Source organism: Odontesthes bonariensis, chromosome 8 (assembly GCF_027942865.1).
Source record: "Odontesthes bonariensis isolate fOdoBon6 chromosome 8, fOdoBon6.hap1, whole genome shotgun sequence".
NCBI lineage: Eukaryota > Metazoa > Chordata > Actinopteri > Atheriniformes > Atherinopsidae > Odontesthes > Odontesthes bonariensis.
The window spans coordinates 19,277,889-19,300,327 of record NC_134513.1 but is presented as its reverse complement, the minus strand read 5'-3'; the positions used below and the strand labels follow the sequence as shown (position 1 = coordinate 19,300,327).

The window sequence follows — 22,439 nt, the reverse complement described above, 5'->3', positions numbered from 1 at the left end:
GTGTCTAGAAACACCTCACAATTTATCCAAGGCCAAATCCCATAGGAATTTCCTGGACAGCCTTTCAAAGTTGGGGTGCCCAGAAGGCCTATGGAAAAATCGGAACCTGACAGATTGAAAAAAAGGATGCAGAATGGGTCATAACTTTTGAAGTTAACTGCATACAGAGACAAATTAACACATTTTTCCATACAATACTGACCCAGTGAACACACATAAGTGGTTGTTTTTGATATTTGACCACGTTTAAATTGCGTTTTTGGCCAAAAACAGAAAAAAATGTCCTAAAACGTGTAGAAATTCAACTGTCTTTTCATTATTTCAATGTTTTACTGTGTGCTTTTTCCCCACTTGCTCTTCATTTCTCATTTACAGTATTGATTTTATTATTTTATTGGGTATTAAGCTGAAATAATGCCCTGAAGTTAACATTTTTAACCCTTTAATGCCCTAGACTGGAAACCGGACAATGATAAAACTCTCAGAATGTGGGATAACTTTTCAAGTAAACTGCATACAGACCCAAAGGAACACATTTTCCCATACAGTACTGACCCAGGGAATGAAATTAAGTGGTGGTTTAACAACAAAAAAACCTTTTGACCACATTTACACTGCATTTCTAGACAAAAACGGCAAAAATGGCCTAACCGATCATGACAAGGCTTGGAGGCTTTCATCTCCTGAGAAGTTTCCTGGGCTCCATTGGGGAAATCATGGCAGACACTGGACTGGAAGAGATGATACAGTTGGTCTACCCAGGCAGCAACACAGCAGAACACATTCTCTCAGGCAGGGCTTATGCCAAGTCCATCCGGTTTCACCTTCTTGCATCAGCAGCAATTGCCAAGTTTGTTCTGAAAGATGTTGTTTTCAGTGAGCAGGAGTATGAAAAAATGGATAACTTCATCAGAACAGCAAAGGAAATGCAAAGAGGTAATTTGCCCTTTCCTTAACCTTTTCCATTAAGTAGGAAAATATAATTTTAAATTTAACTTTTTAAATTATTATTACATGTATCATTATGGTAATACAATGTAAACTCTCTCTTACAGGTTCGATGGACAACCCAAGAATTGTCTCACTGTTCAAAGAGAGGATGGAAGAGAGATTGAAAACTCTGGCTGAGAGAGGAAGGACACCTGCACTCTGGGTCTGGTATTACGGCAGAGTGGACCTCATCAAGTTATTCATCAGGAGTGAGCGTGTCCCAGACCACACAGGCCACCTCAGCTGCATCATTGGGATGCTGAACACTTTTGCAGCAGCAGGGCACCATCTGTATGCAAAGGGAGCGAGGCTCTATGTTCAGTTAATGCAGCAGCGACAGGACAGCCCTGTGTTCCAGGAAACTCTATCTAAGTTCACTATGTATGGAAATCATGTAGTCCGGTTCTCAGACCATGAATGGTCAGGTACATGGACTGACATAACAATAGAAACCACACTCATGCGTGAGGCCAAATCCTCAGGTGGTTTAAGCAGAGGGCGGTTCCGCAACAAATCTGTGCACAAGTCTTGGATTCAGACGCTTGACCACTTCACATTCATTCACCAGGAGCTTGAGGAGGTGATAAAGAAAAGTGGGGTACCTATCCACACAGATGTCACAAGAGCCCAGATGGAGAAGGACAATGATGCAGTTAAAGCCATAGTTGGATGGTTAGAAGAAGTGAACCTCTTTGATTCCATACGTGACAAGAAAACCTTGGTATCTTTCTCGACAGGTTTCAGCAGCACTCCTATGGATTCAGTGAATGCTGATAATGCAGAGGAGGTTGGCAGAGCCATTCAAGCCAAGATGGATGGGAAAACTGTTCTGGATACAATGCAAACCAAACACAAGGTCAAGTCATTGGCAAGCCTCAGATCTGCTCCTAAAATCAATGGAAATAAGCTTATCACTGACTCACTCAAATTTTTCAACCGTCTCATCATCATTAGTGAGCGCGAAATCAAGACCAAAGAAGCATTGTGTTTTGAATTGACACCAACACCATTGTCTCTGTTTGACAAGCACCAAAAGTTGCGGAAGCCAGACAAGGCTGCTCTAGCACGGTTCCTGAAGGAATTTGTGGAGCCTGTTGAAACCCCACTATGCACAAGTCTGGTGGTTGATGGAGGTTGGCTCTTGCACAGTGTCAAATGGGAGACTAACCTCACGTGGATGGATATTGCGGAGAGTTACCTTCGGTTTGTGATGTCTATGGGTAGACAGCACCTCCGGATCACTGTGGTGTTTGATGGATACAACAGCTCCACCAAAGACCATGACCACCTGAGACGTACAAAGAAGGCATGTTGTGACATACAGATTCGTCCTGACTTAAAAAATCTTGTTCCACGGGAAAAGTTCCTTGACAACAAACACAACAAAGCACAGCTGATTCTGCTCCTTGCCGAGACCTTTCAACGAGAGTTGATAAGTGTACAACAATGCTCTGGTGATGCTGACACTTCTATTGTTTCTGCAGTACTACAGGAGGCAATAGATTCTTCTGTTGAGGTCAGGTCTGAGGACACAGATGTCATGGTTATGTTGGTCCATCACAAGGCAAACCACCCAGTATTCCTTACAACAGCTAAAGGTACATCGTACAACATGCAGAAGATTGGAGAAGCCCTACCAGAGAGGTACATGAAATACTTAGTGTTCTTGCACAGCTTCTCTGGCTGTGATACGGTGTCTGCAATTTGTGGGTTTAGCAAACCATCTGTGGTACACAAGCTCTGCAAGACCAACAAAGCAGAAGAGGCCATGGATGTGTTCCTCAACATCAGAGCTGAAAGAAGTGAAATTATCAAAGCTGGCTGCAAACTGTTCTCGTTCATTTTCTGCAGCAACATATCCCAAACTTTAGAAGACTTACGCTTTGAGATCTTCAGCAAGCGGGCCGCAGCCGGAAGAATTAACCCAGAAAAACTGCCTCCGACTACTGGAGCTGCAGCACAGCACTCATTGCGGGCATATCTTCAGACAAGAGATTGGCTCGTTCTCGAAAGTCCATCACTGGATGTCATTCAGTATGGGTGGAAAAAGGGGCTGCAGGGCTTTGAACCAGTGCCAACCACTGATCCAATTGCACCAGAATATCTTTTAAGATTTGTTAGTTGCAGCTGTGCAGGGGACTGTGATACCCTCAGGTGCAGCTGCAAAAAGCAAGGTGTAAAGTGCTTTTCTGCGTGCGGAAACTGCCACGGCACCTCTTGCCAAAATATAAACCATCCTGAAGTTTATAGCAGTGAGGGAGATACAGGAGAGTTTGCTGAGAATGGATGAGATAAGAATTGCTACAATGAACTGATTAAAGATGTTCTATTTGTTATTTTTCAATAAACATAAATCATCAAAAGTGAAAAACAAACACTTTATTTCATTCCCTGGGTCAGTACTGTATTGGAAAATGTGTTCCTTTGTGTCTGTATGTGGTTTACTTAAAAAGTGATCCCACATTCCGACCATTTTCCAGGTTCCAGTCTAGGGCATTAAAGGGTTAAACTTTGGGGCATTATTTCACCTTAAAACCCAATAAAATTACCAAATTCATTGAAGAAATGAAGAATGAAGAATTCAATGAAGAAATGAAGAGCAAGTGGGGGAAAAGCACACAGTAAAACATTGAAATAATGAAAAGACAGTTGAATTTCTACACGTTTTAGGACATTTTTTTCTGTTTTTGGCCAAAAACGCAATTTAAATGTGGTCAAATATCAAAAACAACCACTTATGTGTATTCACTGGGTCAGTATTGTATGGAAAAATGTGTTAATTTGTCTCTGTATGCAGTTAACTTCAAAAGTTATGACCCATTCTGCATCCTTTTTTTCAATCTGTCAGGTTCCGATTTTTCCATAGGCCTTCTAGGCACCCCAACTTTGAAAGGCTGTCCAGGAAATTCCTATGGGATTTGGCCTTGGATAAATTGTGAGGTGTTTCTAGACACCTGTAAGAATACATGGTAAAAAAATCTATTGGTAATAAATTTGTTCACAGATTTTCAAAACAATCCATATCTTTCCCTAACTAATAAACTAAATACTAAATACTAAATACGGCAACGATCGATACTTGCTGTCAGAACAGCACTCGTGCACCTTCGTGCTCGTGCGCGTTCATGTACTCTAGAGGCGTGCCTTCGGGGGGTAAAGTGAAGAAAAGGGTTGGGACTTTTTACCTGTGTATTTTCAAAATGTAGCTTTGCTGGACTCAAAATCCAGGTTCTCCTACCCTACCTTTAAGTTCTGATGGCGTTGCCCCTGGCAACCAATAGCGTCTCCTGCCAACATGGCCGACCGGCTCACGTGACTCCTCATTCTCAATAGGTCAAGGTCAAAGTCAAGTCACCTTATTATTGCAATTTTACCTGCAGAATCTGATCTTAATAAAGTGAAAAAACAAGATATAAGTAACTGTCAGTAAACATCATTGGCCAATGTGTCCAACCTGTCCACCCCGTATCATATCAAGCTAATGTTAGCTAACTACCGACTAGGCTAACATGATAATATTAGCTAATTTGACAAGCACTTACTGGTCAGAATGGGTCTTCAAATGACGAACAAAGTTCGAAGTTATGCTAGATGCTTAACACTCAAATCATTCAAGTCATCGTGTCTCAAGTCAAGTCAAGTGCCGAGTCTTTAACTTCCAAGTCTGAGTCTTTTATTTTTTGTCAAGTCAAGTCACAAGTCATCAAAACAGCGACTCGAGTCGACTCGAGTCCAAGTCCCAGTGACTTGAGTCCCCATCTCTGAGAGAGAGAGAGAGATATATCTATATATAGATATCTATATATCTATATATAGATATCTATATATCTATATATAGATATATATATATATCTATATATAGATATATATATATATAGATATATATATATATCTATATATAGATCTATATATAGATATATAGATATCTATATATAGATATATATCTCAATCAACCTTAAAAGTGAACAAATCCTGTAGATATTGCATGGAAGTAGGCTGTTTTACTGCAGTAATCTAGAAATTCTCTGTGGCTACTTGTCTTGACAATGTGAGCTCAACATAGTTTGTACGAGACTTGATAATAAAAGCGACAGCCTGACTGCCCCTTATGTTGCCCAGGACACCGACATAATGGAAATGGAACACTAAAATAGACCTTGCACACTCTTCGAGCTGTGTGGAAGTCAGCAGTACGCACACTCTCCTGCAGGACTGGAACAAATCACCGGACTCCATGTGTGTTTACAAGTTTATGTGGAAATCGCTGCTGCGATCGAACCCAAAAACAGGACGCGCACTGATCCTGGCTCTGAAAAATCTTGTTATCCCTCAAAGTGCTGATGTTTTATTCAGTCTCCCAGCAGTGACATTGTGATCTCACAAGCAGGGAATGAACAAATGGACTCCATTTCCCATGACCCTGTGCAACCTCGCCCTGTCAGTAAGCGGAAACACACGCTGCGAGGTCCAACCTTTTCTCAGCAGAAGACGGCATTATTGTTGGCGGTGTGCGAACTCTGCGCTTCATGAGCAACAAATGGACTCTAATGACAGCGCAGCACATCGACAGATGTGCGTGAACTTTAGCTGACAGATCTCAGTTGGGAAACAGGCAAATCCGTTCAGCTCTCTCTTTTTCGTGATGCACATTAAGCTTCACGCCGCGAGCGATTTGTTTCATCCCAACCTTCTTACTTACCCACAGCAACGTTTCCACCAACATCATGATAATCACCATGTCGTCATGGTGGAATAATACAACAGTGGCTGCACGCCCCTTATAATACTGTAATCACCCAGCAGCGCTGAACATGCCTGCGACAGTCATCTGCATTAAGGGTTCATTCAGCTTGTTCTCCTTTTCTGTTTTGAAAGTACAGCGGCATAATAAAAACATTAATGGATTATATTTTTTTTGGTCATATTTTCATGAATTTGTTTGTAGAATTGCAAACAAGGGTGGGGCCAAAAGGCGGGGCCTCCCTATAATCTAACTACCCCCACCAGCCGCCAATCAAATTCAAACAAATATCCAGTGTGAACGGATGTTCTTAAGGAGACACTACAGGTGAATAGGGTAATATTTTAAAATAATAGATATCACCATGAAACTTCCTCAGTTTGATTACTTATACAAGTATGAAAAAAAAATGTATTACAAGTTTTAGAAATTTGTATGTTTAATTATGCAAATTAGGCAGTATCTCATTAAATATGCGCACATTTGCATATATTTCCGGAAGATAGATCTGAACGTATGATAAAGCCAGGTGCAAAAATTCTTTTTTCATTTTGTTTACACACAAAATGAAAAGAAAATTTCAGGGATTTCAGGATATCTGCTTTCATTTCCTAGGAAATCAAAATATACTGCCCATAGCCTAAAAAACATAAATTTTCGCCATATTCTTTCATTATAATGTCACATAAATCAGGCCAGGAATGATTTATCAACAAATCCTTCTGTAAATATCTTCAGAATACTGCTAAGTGTATAACTGGAAGGTTTGGTGTTAGTAGGTGCTCCTTAGGCTGAGATATTGATACTGGAAAAATACAAAAAACTGATTTTGAGAAAACGGCATTTAAAGATTTAACTAGGAAAATTCATTTTTGGTAAATTTGGACAAAACGCACTGCCGCGAGTAAACAAAATGTGATGAAATAAACATTTTTAATTTGTGTTTTCAACGTTTTCTTTATAGCAGGTTGAAAGGAAATGCTGTTTACATGGATGTTACTTTGACACTTGTTACATGCTTGAACACTTTTTCTAAGCCAGTAAACTGCTGTGAAAGGGTGCGCATGAGTGGTCTGAAGAATATGTAAGCTGCTCACGTTCCCTTAGAAATAACAAATAGTAATAATAATAAATAGCTCGTGTGCAGGAAAAACATGTACATGTTTTTTTTTTTTTGGGGGGGGGGGGCATAGTCTTAGTTTACTACAGCCATCTCTTAAAAACAACTTATGCCAGCAACATGTTCTTAAAAAAAAGAGGGGGAATAAAAGACCAGAAAAGATCTCAACTTACAGTATCTCACAAAAGTGAGCACACCCCTCCCAATTTTGTAAATATTTCATTATAATATACTTTAACGGGACAACACTGAAGATATGACACTTTGATACAATGTAAAGTAGTCAGCGCACAGCTTGTATAACAGTGGTGTGAATTTGCTGCCCCCCCCCCCCCCCCCAAAAAAAAAAATTGTGATGTTTAAAACACAACGCAGTCACATTTTGACTCAAACTACTGAGTTATTTTATATCTGAGCATTTCTGATGAAGCATCTCGAATAAGAGCAAACATATTCCACACATTTTTAACAAGTTAATTTAAGCCTTGTAACTAAGCGCACACTAAACCTCTCCTGTTTTTTTTTTTGTACAAGCGGTCATCATTTTGCTGCACAACTACTCGCTCCCACTTGAATTTGAAGCATCCATCTTTCTCTGTGACGGAGCGTTGCTGCCACACAGTGTTCGTAATGAAAATGATGGCACGTCCATCGTCGAATTACAAGCGGTTATACAATCACCTTATTCAGAGCTCATCACCCGCTTAGAGCCTCAAACTGCTCTTTAAACAGATGACCCACTATTGCACATGATTCGGAATGCAGGGGTTCGGCTGGGAGACCATTTAGGTGCACTCAGAAAAACATCCAAAGGAAGCACACCGTGTGCCAGCGTGAAACAGCTGAATTAGTCATGACTCGATTCTACCACTTGGTTCTGGATTAAAGTCGGTTCTCTGAGTTTTGGTATGGTGTCATAGCACACAGGAAGGCTGCTGCAGTCATAAGATGGAGGCAAGCTAACACTTCGCAGTTCGAGTCCCGCATTGGACGGCCCTTTGCTGCGTGTTATTCCCCCTCTCTCTGTCCCCTGCTTCCTGTCCCTCTTCACTGTCCTATATAATAAAAAGCCCAAAAAAATATGATTAATGGAAAGGAGTTGGTCAGCCTATGATCTACATAAGATCAGCTGTTCAGAGGACTAGCAGAAGTAGTAGAATCAGATGTTCTGTGGTTAGAGAGTGTTGAAATTGAAGATTGAATTTATGAATGGAAAAAATAATTAGCCAAGCAAATAAGCAAAGAGAAAAATGAACGTTTCAAGTGTCCCAAACAGTTGATCAAAAGCATCAAAAAAAGAGCCCGGATATTTCAGGGAAACATTTTTATTGGAATTTCCACATATTCTAATGACAGGAAATGATAAAATCATACTGGTGTTTCTACAGAGGAATATTTTCTGTCACTCTTATTCAGCTGGGAGCAACGCTTTCACCATCTCTCCTTTGTCTGTTTTTAAATTACCGTGAGACGTCGCAGCCCGTGTCTCTGTGTGAAACCGCACAGGCCGACAACATAAATATAGAAAACTGCCGAGTGCCTTGTGGAGGGGGAGGGGGAGGAGACGAGTTTGCTCTGGAGACTGCAGCTCGGTGGAGAAGCTCGGGCTTTACTCTGTGAGGCCGAGCTTCTTCTTCAGGGACTCTGGCATCTCTGGGGGAGGGGGGCGGGGCAGGCGGAAGTACACCTTAACCGAGTCGTAGATGAACCACTGCAGTGCAGTCAGCGTACCAATCATGATGATACGGGCGACCAGACCCTTCCATACACCTGAAACACAAAGATTACACATACACAGGCTCATCCCTCGTGTTTAAGCGCCATCATTAGATCAATTCAACGGTTCTTAGGCGTCAAAAAAAGGTCCATAGGCGATCCATTTACAAGTGGACGACTCGGTCTGCGAGTCTAACACACTTAGCTTGGCTATATGAACAATTAAAGGGATAGTTTGCCTCTTGACATGAAGCTGTATGACATCCCATATTAGCAATATCATTTATCCCTTTAAGTCGAGCTACAGCAACAGCTCGACTGGTGCTCGTGGTGCTCAACATGGTTTTTGTGACGAAAATAAAATACAACTGGTTCAAATAGGAAAATTATAGCAACTATAGAGAATAATCTGATGAGTTACATTACTTTACAACAAAGCATCACATTAAAGGCATCAGCTACAGCAGCTGACCTGTCACAGTATAAGTGCATGTCCGCCCCCCAGGCTGGCAGCACTGGGAGCTCCCCGTCTGATGAGCGGGTTGCCAGTGCTGCGGGTGGGCCGGGGGGACAGGTAGACTGTTCTCACACGCCAATGACTCAAGCACCTCCAACTGTACAGCCGGAAAGCTGCCGAGGAGCTCCGCTCAGAGCAGAGCCCTCCAGAGGTGGATCTAAGGAGCGTGTTGATCTCAGACTCATTACACAGTACAACGTGAACATGTGCCGGTACAAACCTTTGGGTCCCAGCTTCTTGAGAACCCCGACGGCCGTGCTGCCCCTCTCCTTGTTCAGCACAGACACCACAGAGTCGGCAGGGTGGGACACGATGGCACAGAACACACCAGCTGCACACAGAGCAGAAAAAAAAAATCCATCAGCCTGCAGCTCACTGACACACTTCACTGTATGCACTGCAACAGCCAATGAACCGACCACAGCTCCATCAGTTAACTGCTGTTACCACATCATAACCTAAATTAAAAAAAACAAAGGTCCAAACAAATGTGAAAAGCATGTGCGTATCCAGCTGTGGAGTGACTTTGTGGAACAGTCTGGAGACAGAAGTAAAACAAAGTGCAAATATAATTCTGTAAAAAAAAAAAAAAAAAAGTACAAAGAATATTTTTAAAGAAGTACATGGAAGAGGAAGTATGTTAACGGAGAACGATGAGGGATAAATATATGAATAGAATAGGGTTAATTGTTATATTGTAATTTATATACTAATTAATTTAATTAGTATATATTTATTCATGGGGATATATATTCATATTTACATTTACAAGGATATGTGTGTAGTATATATTTACTTAGATATTTAGGAAGTGTATATATGGCATATATTTATATAGGTGTATTGTAGTTAGGAAATTTACAAACTGTAGAGTAGTTAAAAAGGGGTGGGAAACTAAAAAAAAGGATTGTACTTCTTCCCATTCCATTTTCAAACAATGTATTAGCACTTTATGTGATTGAATTTTTTTTTTTAATTTCTCTTTATTTTGTTTGTACAAATAGTTACATGTTCGAAAATAAAGTTCTATCAATCAATCTATCCAAAAACCCACTTATTTTCTGGCATCAATGGTCATTAAGTCCTGATACACTTATGTTCTTACTAGGGGTGGGACGATGTGCTTTGCTCACGATTCGATTGTATCACGATTATTGATAATTGCGATTCTACAATTATTGCGATTCGATAGAATCAGCAATTTTCTTCCTCCTTAAAAACAAAAAACAAAAACAAGTTGAATCATACACTTCTAGAATGAATGTCGCTCCCATATACAACGCACACGTCAGTCCAGCAGCTGACATTTATTTCAACTAAAGAGACAAAAAGGCATTTTTTTTAACGTTTACAGTTGCAAAATGAATTGAAATGTGGGCTAGTTTTAACATAACTCAATGTAATGAATTGATGAAGTTTATCTGGACACGGATATGACGTAATATAATCAATTCAGGGGAGAAAAATAGATTTTTAAAATAATCCCATAAAAAAATTAATTAAAAAATAAATAAATCGCGTTTTGTACATGTATCGATTTTTTTTCGCCCAGCCCTAGTTACTACACTCTGCAACTTTTCCATACAGCTGACAGTAGCAGCTATATACAGTTTAAGACTATGACATGAGGTTATTAAGTAAGCAAGCTTGCACACATTGAGTGATATGCGAGAGTGTGTGTATATATGTCTGCTTGCTGGTGTGTGTAATGAGTGTGGTTGTTGGGGGAGGATGGGGAAGGGGAAAGTTGGACTGTTATCTGTGTGTGCGCTTGTGTTTGAATGTGTGATGGGAGTAAGAGAGAGCATGTGCTGTTGATCCCCATTGTGCACTTAATGATTTTGGCGCCCTTGTTTCATGTTTTCCTTTCTCTTTTTTCTCAGTGTATATTGTCCATTTTAAAATATTACGGTCTGCATATTAACTTTATCTGTCACATTTTACAATCTTAATCTGTTTTTACCTTACGTGCCCAGAGGGACTACAGGTGGAAATGAGCAAATGTTGCTACAAGCTGGCACAAGGCATCTCTCCTCTCACGATTAATGCTTTTGTGCATCGTCTCCGTTTTAAATAAATAAAAAAAATTTAAAAAAGGATTTAACAGAAAACACTTAAGAGACCGCTTTTCCACCAAAGGTGCTTCTGACAGAATATAGTTGCAGGCATGATGGAAAACACCTAAGATATGGACTTTGCAGTAAAGATGCCAAGGACCCTAAACACTTCAGGAAGGCGGCACGGAGGTCTTTCCATCCGTCAGGTGCTGGTCAGCAGTAGGGCTTAGACACGGCTCCTCCGGCCCTAGATGCTGCTGTGTGGAACCAATGCTTGAAACACCAAGCGCCACTTACCGATGTATCCAGCCACGAAGGTGACGACCAGCTGCTCGGATTTGCTGCACTCGGCGCGGGGCTTGGGAACGATGTGCTTGTAGAGCAGCTCCACGGTGCGCTCGAAGCAGGAGAACTTCATCATGGTGTAAGGGATCTGCCTCATCCACAGGGGAACCACGCCCTTATAGAAACTGCAGGGACAGGACCACACACAGACAGGCGCTCAAGTGAAAAAAGGTCACCTCCCCTGCAGACCAGTGTGTTCCATTCATCTCAACTACATCCTGTGGGTGACGGTCGCTCCATCTCTAAGCGCCGTCACCGTTTAAACTCATGGAAATGACTGTATGAGCGGACAAAAAGAAAGAGAACTGGGATCAGCTTGTCATTTCCAGAAAGTTATCACTTCAGGGGATTCACAGCAATGTTGGTGTAGCACTGTAATTTCATTTTATTTATATTGCGCCAAATACAACAAATGTCATCAAGGCACTTAAATAATAAAGTCCAATTCAAGCCAATTGGAATTCAATTCATTGTAATCAGAATTATTTATAAAATAATCCAATTCATTCATCTAGAGCCGATTCAAAAACAGTTTCCTAGCTAAGGAAACCAACGGATTGCACCGAAACTCGTCTTCAGTCCAATCTCCCTTTGGGTTCAGTGTTGAACAAGTCATTTCAGAGGTTCTGTCACATGATCGATTCACCGAAACAGCACTCAGGAGCAGAGTGTCACACGAGGCCAACGGTGTGAAGCAAGCTGCATTTTTATACAGTTCAGTAAAAAGCTTATACGTCAAAATTACTTAAACTACACGTACACACAAGTGCATGTCCGCCCCCCAGGCTGGCAGCACTGGGAGCTCCCCGTCTGATGAGCGGGTTGCCAGTGCTGCGGGTGGGCCGGGGGACAGGTAGACTGTTCTCACACGCCAATGACTCAAGCACCTCCAACTGTACAGCCGGAAAGCTGCCGAGGAGCTCCGCTCAGAGCAGAGCCCTCCAGAGGTGGATCTAAGGAGCGTGTTGTCACGTACTTTAACATGAACCATTTATCAGTCGTTCACTCACTAGACTAGAAATGGTATAGTAGGCAACTGTCAGCCCGGAGAACACTTACGCCCAGAGTCCCTCCTCTGCATACATCTTGGGGACGCATTGTCTGAGGGTGTTGGCGTAGCCCGGCTGGGTCTGGATACGAACTTTGACAGCCTCCATGGGAGCCAGGGCAATGTCGGCAAAGAACTCTGCGCTGGCAGACGCAGCCAGGTACAGGGACGTCCTCCACAGGTACGTGTTCTCCTGTTAGGCGAGAGCACGTCAAAAAGATTCATGAAACAAACACCCATTAGCTGCAACACGTAAAACATTTGTTTTATTGCAAAGTCCTCACACTCACATGAGGACTCTCCATTTCACAAAGGTAAAGATAGTTCCTACAGCTGAGCAGGTTCTCTGGGTGATTTGAAGCTAAATTCATACATTTACTTATTCATCTTTCACCTAAGACATAAATTGCATTTCCTTTTTTTTTTGTTGCTCTTTTTAAATAGAATTAAAATGAAACCTACTTTTAGCTGAACCTAACATGCGTCAGCTCGAGGCGAGGCTGGGATTTTATGCGGTACCTTTGGTTCACTGCTGCGAAAGGTGCGCAGATGAAGTGAAATGCTGGCCAATGACCATTTCATGTAACAATCTTGTGAATATTGATCAAGTCTAATTATTAGTAATCTGTAACAGAAATAAATGGACAGGCTGCTGTACAAAACAAACTGCTCAAATGCGTCATCCACCGATGAGATGTGGCTTTAAAATTAACTGCTGCCCAACAATCGCATGTCGAGACCACCGTCTCCGATAACAACCGAGTGGCGACTGCTCTGTTGAACTCACCTCTCCCAAAAGGTCACTGTAGAAAATCTTGAACACTTCATAGAAGCCGAACTTGCACAGTCCCTGCATGGAGTAACCAATGAAGGTGGGGGCCCATCCCTTTGCCAGACCTCTGACTCCGTCCTCCTTCACAGTCACTGAAAAGCCGTTCCCGATGCTTTTGTATTTATCTGGGTCCACCTGAGAGAGAGAAGCACCACTGATCATGCGTGTGGAATGATATGCGACTCCGGGATCGGGCGTTATGGAAAACTTCTCCGTTTTTCTAAAACTTGCACGATGACTAATCATCTATGAGCGCTGGAAATCGACTCTTAGATCTTCAGTTTTTCCTTAAATGTATCCCTGTATAAATGATAACTTGCTTCCTCTTCTTGGATTTCTAAAATGACAAAAGCATCTTTGATCTTGTGTTTACATTAAAAACTTAAAAGCATTTGCATTTTTAATGTTAGATTCATTTTATAAATGCAATGTTGTGGTGGCAAAGTCACAATAACGTGTGAATGTTTTAACTGCAGCTACAAAGAAATATTCCAAGTTTTTTTCCCATATGTTTTTAATCAAATGAACAATTAAAGGGATAGTTCGCCTCTTTTGACATGAAGCTGTATGACATCCCATATTAGCAATATCGTTTATGAACATTGACTTACCCCCTGCTGCATCCTGTGAGCCGAGTTCCAGCCGAGTTTTGGCGTTAACGAAAATAGTTCGGTCAATGTTCACAAATGATATTGCTAGTATGGGACGTTATACAGCTTCATGTCAAAAGAGGCGAACTGTCCTTTTAAGAACAGATTAATCCAGGAAGAGTGAATCCTAGCCTAGCTTCTTGTTAAATCACGATGAACGTCTATGCTAAAACTTGCTGACGTAAGTGTATGTGCAGCTCTGATTTTACCGTTCACAATGTGAACTGTCCTAAGACTCAATCAGCTGACTGACTCTACACCTCATTTTCTGTAACCCACTCACATTATTGTTCACTTGGGGGGGCGGGTGTCTGCTGGTCCCCCCATTGCAACTAGTCAGCTCAGCTTCTACAAACCTGCAGACGGCACTTGACAAGGTCGAGGGGCACCACTGCTGTGTGTGTGAGGCCGCAGCTCAGGATACCCCCAAAGCCACACAGGGCATAGTACTTTGAGGAGCCAAACTCGCAGCTGACCTCTGTGGTAGATGGGAGGGGACACAACACACGTGCAACATGCAAGGTCACATGCAGGACAAATATCAAACACCAGCTCAGAGTAACATCATGGAAGAGTTGGCATCTAATCTTTCCTGAAAACAGATTCCAATCCATGTCACTTTGTGGACAGTTTGGATACAGTGCCAGCATTCTTCCATCATAAACTCCGACACCAACATGCCATCGTGATCACCCAAAGGTTGGTAAAAATCATTGTACATTACATTTCGGTGCGAGCCATGAAGGACCTCAGTGGTGTTTTGCAAGTGAGTTAATAAGTAAGTTAATCTCTTAACTAATAGAGATGTCACATCAGCAACAGACAGCTTGTGCACGTTTTTTTTGCTGTCGGTCGGCAGCAAATGAGCCACAACAAATGCAAAACATCAATGAGGCACCACAAATTTGATTAATCCAAACCTGAAAATAAAGCATAAGTATTAAAAGCATATTCAATCATATTCTTCAATCGTATCACAAGTCTATTCATCAGTGTTGATTTGCCACGACCGTCTTTTCTCTGGAGTACATTTGACTTCTTAACCAGACATTCTGAGATTAGATTAATCAGTCAAAGTTACTGAACAATTTGTGGCTGACAATAAGCAGCATTAAGGTGCTAAATATCTCCGCTACGTTATTCTTTCCTCAAACAGTCCTGCTGGTGCGAAACACCAGTGGAAGACACTTTCCCTCAGGTCCAACCGTGCTGACCTTCATTCTCTACTATGGACTAAGAGAGGATCAGGGCAGGAGGTGGCCGGGCAGAATAATCATTAACACCCCCCCTTAAAAAAAATTAAAAAAAAACAGGAACACGAGTGCGGAATCATGCATTCATGTTATGATCACTGCAATCATGGGATTAAACGATGATAAGAAAAAAAAAAAAAAAAACAGAACTGGGCTGGTGCTGTTTCTCCCATGCAAAATTGGTACGCAAGGAAAAATAATCAAATGACAAAACACTGTGATGAGTGGGAGAGACGACGTTAACGGAAAAAAAAAAACGGCAACGAGCCTCGAAGACAGACCTGCATTCTGCATTTGACGAGATCGAGGGGAACGACTGCTGTGTGTGTGGTGCCACAGCTCAGAATCCCACCAAAGCCACACAGGACCAAATACTTCTGAGAGCCGAACTCACAACTGTCTCCCTCTGAAGAAACAAAGGTCAGGCTTTAGCAACAGGCCAGTGGGAGATCAGAGGTGGAAACGTTGGGTCTTTAGATAAATCAACTAAGTAAAGAGTTTGGACACAAACATGTCCACCGTTCCGTTAATCCAGGCAAGTTTGACCAGCAAATCCAGCTGTAAACACAGACATCTCTGCTATTTGCAAAAGAGCTTTTGGACCCCAAGAGCAGAACCTGACATTTAGTCTCCAGACACAAACGTCTCCCTATGATGTCAGATATATATATATATATGGCTTTTATCACTTTTACAGTTCGTTATAAATATTTCGAGTGAGGCCCGCTTGTACTGGGCTTCTCTGCACAGATGAGTTTCAGGGGTCAAACGCATTGGAGGGATGGCTCTCAATTAAGTAACTTAATAACTGGTTCTTCACAAAAAAATAGCTTCATCCGTAATAAATAATGCATATGAACTCGAGTGTGACACGTCAAATACAGTTTGCTGCATTGCAAAAGTCAAGATAACACTTTGTCCTTCCTTGTCCTCCACAGGCAGCACGTACGCAGTGAAGGCCCAGAGGCCAAATGCTTCAACAGTCAGTTATTCATTCATATCTTTCAAAAATAACACATCGATGGGAAGGCACATCGTGTAGACGCTGCACTCCAAATCGATAGTTATGCTCTTAGTTAATAAAGGTAGCTACAACGGGCCGAATCTGGTGGAAAAGGCTAATCCAGCTAACGTTAGCCTATCTAGCTAACCGGCGGACTCTTCGCCGGGTTTACCGTCTGCGGTGGCGGCTGCTGCCAGTCTGCGGGTCTTCTGTCCATGAAGGCTCTGTTGGGGTTCTTCCGCTTTCTGGAGGGAGAACAGGGGAGCGCTGAACGGGTTGGACCTCGCCAGTTGCGTAATAGCGGTCGGGTACATGTTGGTGTCCTGCCTGCCGGCGGAGCTACGCTGCAATGATCAAAAAGTCAGTCACACTGTTAGCTTGAGCTAACGGGTAACTCAATCCATCCCCCCCGATTCACAAACACCCGAACTGAGGCATACAATGTCACATGGTGGTTAGCTTAGTTTTGACGTTGGGGAGACAGTGAACAGGAAATAGTTGGCTATTCTTGCCGTAGAAGCGCATAATACATTTATCACAACACATGAAGGCGCAGGCTAACACGTTAAGGTGGTCCGCGTACATATTCACAGACATTTTCCTTGCTCTAGCTGATGCTAAAATGCTATGCTAAATGACAAGCTAGGCTAACTTGACCGTCCCAAGGTGGAGGTGCCCTCTTCACATCAAACAGAGGTAAGAATCACAAAAAAAAAAACCGCACGACTCAGTGTCCTCCACAGGAATTCATCTCCCACGATCAGATAGGACATACCATTAAATATGCGCCAGCTTTAATGAATAAATAGACTCACTCTTTCAGTGTCTTAAGATGGCGCCTCCGCTTAGCTACAACCGGCTGCTCAGAGAGGCTGAATGACCCCGCGGTAAATCAGTTTGTCCTCACGTGACGTCACAAAATCCAGGGGAGGGTCTGTCCGCTTCTCTGTCCTATAAGGACCTCGTAGAGCTCAGGGGCGCAGACTGGATTTTGGAACTGGGGGGGATAAAGCTGCCAGCAGCACCCCCCCCCCAGTAAATAAGTACTCCACATGAGTTTTCAATAAATGGCCTCAAATGCAAATAGATTAAGTGAAGGATCCAAAAACCTCTCTCCTCCGATCCTTGCCCCGAATAAACTGTTGGGCAATGTCTTTCCTGTTTAGATTGTCCAGCCTTTCTTGATGGATGTGGCACACTGCCATTCCATTCAGCCTTTTTTGGGTCATGGTGGACCACAACCACGTTTTAAGCCTCCGCAAGCCACAGAAACTTTGTTTTGACAGGACATCTTCAAATGCGAAATACCCCTCGACATTAAGACTATGTTTTTCGGACACATACCCGAGGGATGGCTGAAAAGCGATGATAGGTCTGATTTCATTTTTACAAATCAATGACTATGCCATATAAAAAGGATCACTCCCCACTTTGTACATATTCTTGTGTGTTTTTGTTGTTGTTTGGTTCTTTCTTTTTTTTTCTATCGTTTAGACATAAAACAAAAATACCACTTTGGCATTTAGGACAGACAAGAGATGCAAGATATATGCATATGTACCGGATGTGAATGTTTGTTTCTGAATGTCAATTAAAAAATTTTTTTTAAAAAAGAAACTTCGTTCTGCCTCAGCAGACGATGCGGGCACTACCATTAACAACACGAACCTCAACGGGCATTGCTTTTAAGATCTGTGCAGCATCTGGAGTGGTTTCGAAACTGTACCTGTTCTTGAACATGGCTAACTGAATTTTCAAATCTTGCCACTGCAGCTCAGGATAACGTATGGCACAGTTTACTTACAGTTGATGCTTTTTGAAAAAAGGATGCAATAGTTTTCTGCTTTTTCGGTTTGGCTGGCCTCATCATGCATGCCGTGTTGGTAGGTTATGGGGTCCTGAACTAGGAGCTGTCCCACTGATGCCTGTCATACGCATTCTGGGTAACTATGGCAACCAGGCTCGAGACGACGACGTAGCCTGCCCAGCTCAACAACCGAATATTAATATCTGTCTTAAACCTAGTGTTAATTTATCGTTTGATTTCCCCGTGAGGTTTGCCTTAAGCAAAGAAAGAAAGCAGAGGTTCTTTTTTTTTTAGGGTGAGGGGGACGGATCGAAGGGGAAGCCAGTTCTGGCTGGATGCAATTGAAAACAGGAGTGTAATACCGTTTCTCGCCACATAGCCCATATGCGTCCGGGGAGGCGCTATTTCGCACATTGCAAAATACGAAGAAAGAAACAGAGAGTCTCTATTATGAGGAGAGGGAAAACTGGCGGCTATTTCCAGGTGGTACTGCACTCTAGGGGCGCCAACGAAGCAGTGCAGAGCACGCCGAACTCTATGGTGGTACTATGAAATCCACCTTAGATGCAGCCATTGCTTTTGATAGAATTTTTTATATTTTTTCAATTTAATTTTCCTAAAGGCAGGATAAATTATCCTTTCAAACGGCACTTGGTTTGATTTTTTAGACTCACTAGATTTGTTTAAAATACACATTTATTGTCAGTATTGCATCCCGAGTGACGTCACGCATGTGGCATCACTTTACGGCATGGTCAGTCCTAGCGCTGAGCTAGCAGAGAGGGGTTAGCTCAAATAGTTACAGATTTCAGCACAGCCCTTTTACATACTCTCTGACTAGCCTCTGGTTTAGCTTTGGTTGTTGTTAGCAGCACCAGGTTAGCACTCTGGCACAGTGGACGAGTGCCGTAAAGCAGCCGGTCGTAGTCAGCCGTGCGTTCTTCAGATTCTGCTAGCTAGATGCTAGCGGATACTGACTCGCAAATGCCAGACCTGTAAGAAAACAGAAAGCTATAACTCCCAGGTTATTGTACTTTCGATATAAATCCACATCCCTCTGTCAGAAATCACAGTATTATTTTCAGGTTTCAGCCGCTAGCGGGGACATTTTTTGAGTTATTAGCGCCAGCCCTATGGAAAATGGTCATTCTGCACTCACTCGCCAGCGCCCCCAGAGAAAATCAACTGAACTGCAGCCAAATCTTTTATAATGGGGCGAATAGGAAGTGGAACGGCTGTCTGTAAAAGGGCTGTGAAAGAAAGCAGAGATGTGTTTCTCCACAAAAGGGAGGGGGACGGATCCAAGTGAATCAAAATCTGGGTGTGTCGAGACACACCCGTCCCACCCTCTATCTGCGCGCATGGTAGAGCTGTCAATCCGGTTTTCTCGTCCAATCACAAAACGAGCTGGCACGGAATCAAGGCGGTGCTTGTGGGGACGTCAAAACGACTTCGTTGAGATGAAAAGACAGACGTTTCTCCACTATGTTTTGATAATCAATACCAGAAAGCCGCATGTGCTCGTGGGAACATCAGATAAAAGAGGTTGTGTGCGTAACAGAGTATGTGAGAGAACCACTAAGTGGATTACCTGGTGGCTGCTGTGCTGCTATATTTGTCCATCATCATGCAGTTGAGCACAAAGACCCTCTCCAGGCAGTCAACGGAGTGACGTCACAGCATACCTGAGCTCACCTGAGGAAAAGAAGAAAAAGAATAGAAAAATACTTCATCCCCCGTGGGGGGAATTCAGATGAGGAGTTCATGCATTAGATTATGCACCAATGGAGTGACACTCCCATCCTGTTTAGAACTCATTAGTTTTTCAATGAAAATATCCAAGATGAATTGCATAATTTCAGAATGCAAGCTTTTGTCTTCAGTATCTGGAGGGAGCCTGTTGTGCAGCCTCAGATCCACAAACGTTCCTATTAAACAAAATATATGACTTGTGTGCTTAGAATCCTTGTCTTACTGGATGAGCCCCAGGTGTCCTGACATTTTCCTTTAGAATTAATGATGGCAAGTGTGGATTAGTGGGGTCCTTGCCTTTTTCCAACCTGAAAGTCGATAACTTCTTTTCTGAGGTCCATGGAAATGTCCAGTTTGTGCCTCAAAGTACTCCCACAAACATGTTATGAAGTTCAGATATTTATAGATCGCTCTTTATAAATAAAACAGGGCACCTGCATGTCGTTTCAACTCCAACGTGACCTTAATATTAACTGCTGGTTTGCAAACCATAGCCACTCACAGATACGTAACGAAGGATCAAATTGTGCTGAATAATGTTGTCATATTTATGACATGAAGGAAATCCTAAACTCCAAATAGTGGTTTTGAAGCTTTTGGTGAGTTTTTGTGCGATTAGCACAAAGCATTCATCCAAGTAATACTTCGTCAGGTCTTCAGCAATGCATCCAAATGTGTGTTCAAGCAGTCCATGTTCCACAGCTGGACACCAAGCACTGCAGAGTGCCCTTACGAACAAAGGTCAATCACATAACAGGACACCCAGCTGCAGCTTTGACTGACAAGAGTTGTGATTAAATGTGGCAAGGTAAAATAAAACTGCATTATAGAGAACTTCAGCTTTTTATGGAAGCCCGTTTCCGCCACTTAATAAAAATGAATTTAGAAAATACTGTCTCAAAATTATGAGATACTAAGTCGAAACTAGAAAATTTCTGAAGAAATTTAGAAAGGGCCTGCCAAAGTGTGTGTATCGCTCAACCAATCTGAACTGTCCCTTTAAAGCGGCGAACTGTACCTTTAAAGAGAAGAACTCTCCCTTTAATACCCCACCAGTGAAACAGGGGCAGTTACCTGTTCCTTTGTCCACGAAGCTGGTGATGGTGTTGGCCAGGTTGCCGTTCAGCTCCCCACTGGACAGGGACCAGTACAGGGACAGCATGTAGTCATGGGGGGTCACCAGCGGGGCTTTGGGGGGCTGTTTTTTGCTTATTACGTCACCATGGTAACTCCAATCTTCAATTAAAGTAATAGCCCGCGAAAACTCATCAAGCCGGTCGTTTTGATATATATATTGTTGGGATGTGCGAGCCCGTAGCATTTCGTTTGTTGTAAAGCCACGTTTAAAGTAGTCCTCAATGTACTCACACTCCATTTCTGTGTCAATCTTCCCACACCAAAGAGCTGCTACTTTAACTGCTGTGAAAATATCTCATAATTAGGAGATAGTATTTCTAAATTTGTTTTATTAAAGGAACAGTTCACTATTTAAGACCTTGAGTCCCAGTTCCAGCTTGTTTATCAAGAATAAGAAATGAGGAGACCATTTTCACAACAATAGCTCATTTCTATCCATTTTGGCTGTTTTTGCTGGTCCATCCTGCTGCTACAGACAGGGTTCCATTGGGCACTCTGTTCAATGTCCTTAAAACAATACTAATGTTAATTTTAAAGAAAAGGTCAACTCACCGGGTGCTTAGTGGTATTAGAAAAAAAAATGTTGGCGCATTTTATGGTTTTCCATCCGTGTAATCCGTGTTCTTTGCTGTTCAGGAACTATTTTTCATGCTAAATCACAACGCACGTAAACATCCGCTCTATATTTGAGTCTGAGGCTCTAGCCTCCGAGGAGGGTGCTGGGGAGCGGATTGGATGAGCGAGTGGCCGCTGGAAGCTCCAGAACGCACCCTGGCGCAGTGATCTGACAGTGAATGTGAAAGTGAAAAGTCTTCCAAACGGAATACAATTGGATTACAAAATGCTAAATAAAGCAAGAAATAACTTTTATTTCGAAACGCAAATTTTTTTGGGACACACAGGAACATCCACGAACCACCCGGTGAGTTGACCTTTTCTTTAAAATTAACATTAGTATTGTTTTAAGGACATTGAACAGAGTGCCCAATGGAACCCTGTCTGTAGCAGCAGGATGGACCAGCGAAAACAGCCAAAATGGATAGAAATGAGCCATTGTTGTGAAAATGGTCTCCTCATTTCTTATTCTTGATAAACAAGCTGGAACTGGGACTCAAGGTCTTAAATAGTGAACTTCTCCTTTAAGTGGCGGAAACGGGCTTCCATAGCTTTTAGATATAAAGCTGGATTTAATATGGATGCGAAATAAATGATTAGTAGGAAATACTTCGTATGGAGCCGAATTCTAAAATTATTTCTATTTCAATGTGTGTGTATTTGTTTCACGATTGCTTTTTTGGGAACACGAGATCTGTAGTTAACAAGACTTTTTCTTTAAGTTTTACACACACTAATCATTCTTTAGTTGGAATCCTATTGATAAAGAGCTTCAGGCTTTAATTTTAAATGTGTCAAACTTTATTTTACATTTCATGAAGAAATTGAACTTTCAACCACAGTAACAACACAATAG

At 42.1% G+C, this 22,439-nt stretch overlaps 1 protein-coding gene and 2 non-coding genes across 4 annotated transcripts; all 3 read right to left on the bottom strand.

Annotated features, from left to right (window-relative positions):
* Positions 1-8,160: 8,160 nt before the first annotated feature.
* On the bottom strand, positions 8,161-17,198 carry slc25a3a (solute carrier family 25 member 3a). Of its 2 annotated transcripts, none has more exons than XM_075472013.1 (8): positions 17,088-17,198; positions 16,445-16,616; positions 14,373-14,494; positions 13,322-13,501; positions 12,546-12,727; positions 11,439-11,611; positions 9,305-9,415; positions 8,161-8,621 (listed from the first exon to the last, which is right to left on the bottom strand). In XM_075472013.1, exons 2-8 carry the CDS (start codon positions 16,584-16,586, stop codon positions 8,461-8,463), a joined length of 1,071 nt encoding a protein of 356 aa, XP_075328128.1. In that variant the 5' UTR covers positions 16,587-16,616; positions 17,088-17,198; the 3' UTR covers positions 8,161-8,460. The 2 variants fall into 2 exon arrangements, with proteins under 2 accessions (XP_075328128.1, XP_075328127.1); XM_075472012.1 differs by lacking the exon at positions 14,373-14,494 and adding an exon at positions 15,551-15,675 and having other exon boundaries at positions 17,088-17,197.
* On the bottom strand, positions 9,057-9,255 carry LOC142385956 (small nucleolar RNA SNORA53). The gene has a single exon (XR_012770272.1). It is a non-coding gene; the product is annotated as a small nucleolar RNA SNORA53 (small nucleolar RNA).
* On the bottom strand, positions 12,256-12,453 carry LOC142385952 (small nucleolar RNA SNORA53). The gene has a single exon (XR_012770269.1). It is a non-coding gene; the product is annotated as a small nucleolar RNA SNORA53 (small nucleolar RNA).
* Positions 17,199-22,439: the final 5,241 nt, after the last annotated feature.

Excerpts from the sequence above, each read along its gene's own strand:
- slc25a3a (XM_075472012.1), bottom strand. The coding sequence starts at position 16,586 with ATGTACCCGACCGCTATTACGCAACTGGCGAGGTCCAACCCGTTCAGC. Across the intron at positions 9,416-11,438 it reads CTTCGTGGCTGGATACATCG|CTGGTGTGTTCTGTGCCATC; the intron begins GTAAGTGGCGCT and ends CTCTGTGTGCAG. Across the intron at positions 8,622-9,304 it reads CAAGAAGCTGGGACCCAAAG|GTGTATGGAAGGGTCTGGTC; the intron begins GTTTGTACCGGC and ends TTTGTGTTTCAG.